Source organism: Vulpes lagopus, chromosome 6 (assembly GCF_018345385.1).
Source record: "Vulpes lagopus strain Blue_001 chromosome 6, ASM1834538v1, whole genome shotgun sequence".
NCBI classification, from domain to species: Eukaryota; Metazoa; Chordata; class Mammalia; order Carnivora; family Canidae; genus Vulpes; species Vulpes lagopus.
This window is the reverse complement of record NC_054829.1, coordinates 70,658,535-70,663,622: the sequence shown is the minus strand read 5'-3', so window position 1 is coordinate 70,663,622 and position 5,088 is coordinate 70,658,535. Positions and strand designations below refer to the sequence as shown.

General features: G+C 47.9%; 1 protein-coding gene across 5 annotated transcripts; it reads left to right on the top strand.

The window, feature by feature from the left end:
• Nucleotides 1-323: 323 nt before the first annotated feature.
• MRPL52 (mitochondrial ribosomal protein L52) lies at nucleotides 324-4,582 on the top strand. Of its 5 annotated transcripts, none has more exons than XM_041757675.1 (5): nucleotides 324-401; nucleotides 506-566; nucleotides 653-720; nucleotides 3,611-3,675; nucleotides 4,041-4,582. In XM_041757675.1, exons 1-5 carry the CDS (start codon nucleotides 374-376, stop codon nucleotides 4,191-4,193), a joined length of 375 nt encoding a protein of 124 aa, XP_041613609.1. In that variant the 5' UTR covers nucleotides 324-373; the 3' UTR covers nucleotides 4,194-4,582. The 5 variants fall into 5 exon arrangements, with proteins under 5 accessions (XP_041613609.1, XP_041613610.1, XP_041613611.1 ...); XM_041757676.1 differs by having other exon boundaries at nucleotides 357-401; nucleotides 509-566; XM_041757677.1 differs by lacking the exon at nucleotides 324-401 and adding an exon at nucleotides 1,731-1,864.
• Nucleotides 4,583-5,088: the final 506 nt, after the last annotated feature.

The following is a 5,088-nucleotide window of genomic DNA, read 5'->3' as shown; positions in this document are numbered from 1 at the left end:
TTCATTGTAGATTTGACTCGTAGGCTGGGAAAAACGTTACACTGATGCGGACGAAGGCCGAAAGAGGTAACTACTCCTCTAAGATAAAGGCACAAATTCCGAAGGACTAGCCTCCGCTGCGCAGAGATCGCTGGAGTGGTTCAAAACGGTTCAGGCTAGGACACGACTTCCACTGAGAATGTAACCACTACTGACGATGCACACGCACGCCACCCGCCCTCCCCGCCGCAGTTCTGTCCTCTCTTCCGTACAATGCCCCAAGATGGCGGAGCCCGTGATTTAATCCCAGATTCAAGATGGCGGCTTCCTAGTTCCCTGCCCCGCCGCGCGTGGCCACCGAGGCCACGCCCACTTCCGGTCCCGCGGCTTCAGCATGGCTGCTTTAGGTTCTCTGCTCTTGAGTAAGTGCGTGTGGAGCCGGTGGGCTCGGGAACCCGCGCGGGCAAGTCTAGCACCCCCGAGTTGACTGCACGGCCTCTGTCCCAATTCTGTCCTGTTTTCCCAGCAGGTGTCCGGAGGCTGCACTGCAGCGTGGCGGCTCGGGCGGGCAGCCAGTGGCGACTCCAGTGAGTGCCGGTCTGGGGGGTACTGGGGGGTACTGGGAGGCCAGAAGCTGGGCCAAATCCTTACCAGATTGTTTTTCTCCACCTAGGCAGGGCTTGGCTGCCAACCCCTCCGGCTACGGGCCCCTTACGGAGCTCCCAGACTGGTCTTACGCTGGTGAGCGCTGACTGGACGGAAATTCCCCTGGACGGAGGGCGGGGGAAGGGGCTCCAGGTGGGGATGTGTCTGAGTGGACAACGTATTGAATTTTATATTTGGAGTTGAGGGGAAGAAGCCCTGTTGTTTATTTTGTAAATTAAACTGCGCCTATGGAAAGTAAAGCTAGACAGGATCTTGTGGGGATAAGCAGAAGATAATTCTAACTTGGAGCGTCCCACAGGAGGAGTGACAGGATTTTTACTTTTTTTTTTTAAGATTTTATTTTATTTATTCATGAGAGAAAGAGAGAGGGAGGCAGGGACACAGGCAGAGGGAGAAGCAGGCTCCATGCAGGGAGCCCGACTCGGGACTGGATTCTGGGTGTCCCAAGATCAGGCCCTGGGCTGAGGGCGGCGCTAAACCGCTGAGCCACGGGGTTGCCCCTAGGATTTTTACGTTTCTCATGGGGGGACGGTTTTTAAAAAATTAGAAAGACCCACTGTTCTATGTGGTGAGTACATTGTTGGAACTTGGTACCAAATGTAGGAAGAGCGCTCTGAAAGATTGCCTAAATGAACATCTCAGAAAGAGGGGTTAGAAGGGTGAGGATTGAGGATGGTGGGCTCCCTTCAGAAAAGTTTATTCCCTTTACTTAGAGAAGAAAAAGAAAATAGGTATTAGCCCTAGAAGGGAGGGATCTTAGGAAAGTTGAAGCGACTCCCCACTCCCAATATGGGACTGCAGTTTACAGGTTGGGAAAGTTGAGCTCTCAGGGTTCTTGTGATCACACAGTTAGGTAATAGCAAAGCCAGGACTAGAACTGGGTAGGGGCCAGGCCCCCTTCAACCGCACAGAGACCTCAATACTAATACCCTAATTGGATTCTAGAGGAGTATGATCCCGAGGGGGACGGTAAAGATTTTTTCCACTTGTTACTTACTATAGGAAGCCGAGTGGCTCCTAAAAGTAGTATGGAATATTGGAAAGACCCTAGACTTGATACTTAATTCAGGCTTCTCTACTTGCAGATTTTGTGGTCTTGGACATGCTACCTAATTAGATCTCTCAATTTCCACAAAACTTTTGGGCAGAGTTTTCACTGTTTCTTACTCTGTAGAAAGTAAGCATCTTTTTTCTTCACCTTCAGTATAAACTACTTCAGGTCAGTACTGCATTTTTCACCAAGTCAGTAGATATTTGTAGAATTTTTATGATATATGCTTATGTGCCTACACTGTGCTACAGTGAAACCTAGGGACAGAGTCCGTGAAACTCTAGTTGGGAAAACGGCTAGACTTTTTATTTTTTATTTAAATTTATTTATTTATTCATGAGAGACACACAGAAAGAGGCAGAGACACAGGCAGAGGGAGAAGCAGGCTCCATGCAGGGACCCCGATGTGGGATTCAATCCCAGGACCCCAGGATCATGCCCTGAGCCAAAGGCAGATGCTCTACACACTCAACCGCGGACCCACCCAGGCATCCCAACAGCTAGACTTTTTGTTTTTTATTTTTTATTTTTTTTCAGCTAGACTTTTTAAATGGACATTTAAAAATTAAAATGGAGAGATGCCTGGGTAGCTCCATGGTTGAGTGTCTGCCTTTTAGTTTATTTTTTGTTTATTTTTTAGAAAGTTTTTTTTTTTTTGAAAGGTTTTTTTTTTTAAGATTTTATTTATTCATTCATGAGAGACATGGGGAGAGAGAGAGAGGGCGGGGGCAGAGACACAGGCAGAGGGAGAAGCAGGCTCCACGCAGAGAGCCCTACTCGATCCCGGGACCCCAGGATCACGCCCTGGGCTGGGGGCAGGGGCCAAACCGCTGTGCCACCCAGGGATCTCTGCCTTTTAGTTTTTAAAAAATTAAATAATAATATTACAGTGCTCTACCACTTTCCAAAAGAATGAGGTGGCCAAATAAGGCAAAAAACCAATAGTACAATAAATGCTCCAAGGCAAATAGATGAATATTAAATCATTGATAGGCACCTTTTTTAAAAGATGTTATTTATTTATTTGGGAGAGATCGAGCCAGAGAGAACATAAGCAAGGAGATGGGGAGGGAGGGACAGAGGGAGAGGGAAGTCAGGCTGAGCAGGAAGCCTGACTTGGGCTCCAGCCAGGGACTCCAGGATCTTTACCCCAGCCAAAGGCAGATGCTTAACCCACTGAGCCGCCCAGGCACCTATCAGGCACTTCTTTCTGAAGAGATAGCTAACAAAGTTGAAGAGGTCAGAGGAGGCTTTCTGGGCATCTAGGACTTTGGGGGGGGTGGTGGCTATGAACAAGAACTGGGCTGAAAGGAAAGGAAAAGAGAGCATTTCATTGAGGAATGAGAATTTTACAAAGACTCCTGATGAGTAGAACAGTGATCAGATTGCCTGAGTGGATCCAAAGATAAAACAGGAGACAGGCGCCTGGGTGGCTCAGTTGGTCAAGCATCAGATTCTTGATTTTGGCTCAGGTCATGATCTCAGGGTCAAGATCTCAAGACTAAGCCCCAAGTGAGACTGAGCCCTAAGTAGGATCTGTACTCAGTGGGGAGCCTGAGCCTAGGAGATTTTCTCCCTCTCTCTGCCCCTGTTCTCTCTCTCTCTCTCTCTTTCAAATAAATAAAAACTTTAGGAAAAAAAAAAAAAAAAGATAAAACAAGATTTAGCACTGCAAAGAACCATTCCAGGATAATGAGGGGTAAGTGAAGTAGAGTAGGAGTATTCCTCAGCGCTTATTCTTGGCATACCTTACCTTGACACTGAGGAATAAGTTGTTGGAGAATTAAGCCACCATGGGTATGAAATGGGAGAAGGAACTAGAGACTGGTTCTTCCTTTGTTCCTATCACAATGTCTTCACAGGGTGCTGCCAGCTATCCCTAATACCTATCTTTGTCTTCTCTTCTATTTACAGATGGCCGCCCTGCACCGCCAATGAAAGGCCAGCTTCGAAGAAAAGCCCAAAGGGAGAAGTTTGCAGTGAGTGGCTAGAGCCCCAGCCAGGGCAGCTGTGTGTACTGGGAAAGAAAAAATTTAAATTTTACCTTAGCTGGAGCTGTGCTGACACCTAAGCTCACATGTGCCCCTTGCACACCATTTTAACAGATAAAGGTTTTTACTATGAGAAGGGGAGGAAGAGAGTGGGCACTCCTAGGGCGGGAATCAGTAGTAGACATTCTGCCACACATTTTGCCTCCTCCTGCATCCCAGGACCTGGTTCCCTTCCCCAGTCAGCAGTATCATTTTCCATCTGAAACCTCTGGCTTTGATCTGTGAGTGAAAGGATATATGGTGCAGAGCTCAAGCCCCAGATGTTATCCACCCTGTTTTCCTGTCTCTTTCAGAGACGAGTTGTACTGCTGTCACAGGAAATGGATGCTGGATTACAGGCATGGCAGCTTAGGCAGCAAGAGAAGTTGCAGGAAGAAGAAAGGAAGCAGAAAAATGCTCTTAAACCCAAAGGGGCTCTACTGCAGAACCCACAACCAGGTCAATAAAAGCAGTTCCTGTCTCCCTTTCCCGGCCTCTCTTTGGCTTTCTGCTTTATCACCTACATGCCTCATCCCAGCCAGAAGAGAGAACCTTCACGTCCCCGTCTGTCTTCAGAGCACAGAGCTTGGACACCAGGAAGAACTGCCTAGAAGAGTTGGCTTAGTCCCCTCCTCCCTGGCTCTGCTCCAGTTCAGTAGAATATTGCTCTGGGACACTTTATCCCCTTTGCAGGCCATAGGACTGGCCCAATCAACTATGAACAGTAGCTGCTCTGCAAACATGAAAAAGGAGCAGCAGCTCTCCTGGCTTTGCTAGGCACTCAAGCTTATAACAGACCAGACACAGCTCAGGCTGCATGTAGTTACTCATTTAATAAATGTTTTGTTGAAAAAGGCTTTCTGGCTGAGGTCTATTTCTTGCCAAGCATCTGGTGTCAGCTTTCCTAAACTTCAGATACATGGCCCAAGAGGTTACCCCCACTGGGAAGGCTGACATGGGAAGAGCCAGACTTGGGTGTTGAACCCTGGGGTTTCTATGGTTCTGGCTGAACCAGAGGCTGGTCAGAGAGAGGTTTGACCTTCCGACCCCAATTTGTATAGGGGAGCCCTGGAGGTACTCAGTCCCGAAACAGTCACTGTGGCATAGGTATCTAATATCTATCGTATATCTCCACAAACCCCTTAGTTTCCCAGGACCCAGGGAAACCCTTCCTATTACTGACACAGATTCTGGGAGAAAAAGACCTTTGCTCCCATTACAACACAGAGCACTGGGCTTTCCTTCCATTATCCTGTCACAAACCTGTAATAGTTTCTGGATCTCTAGTATTGCTGGAGCTTCCTACCTGACCTACATTCTGTCCAGCTTCCTTTATTCCTGGCCTTGCTTTCTTTCCCACTC

Bases quoted from the DNA above. Each gene is read 5' to 3' on its own strand.
- MRPL52 (XM_041757675.1), top strand. From the start codon at position 374: ATGGCTGCTTTAGGTTCTCTGCTCTTGA. The intron at 567-652 runs GTGAGTGCCGGT...TTCTCCACCTAG, and splicing joins GGCAGCCAGTGGCGACTCCA to GCAGGGCTTGGCTGCCAACC. The intron at 3,676-4,040 runs GTGAGTGGCTAG...TGTCTCTTTCAG, and splicing joins CCCAAAGGGAGAAGTTTGCA to AGACGAGTTGTACTGCTGTC.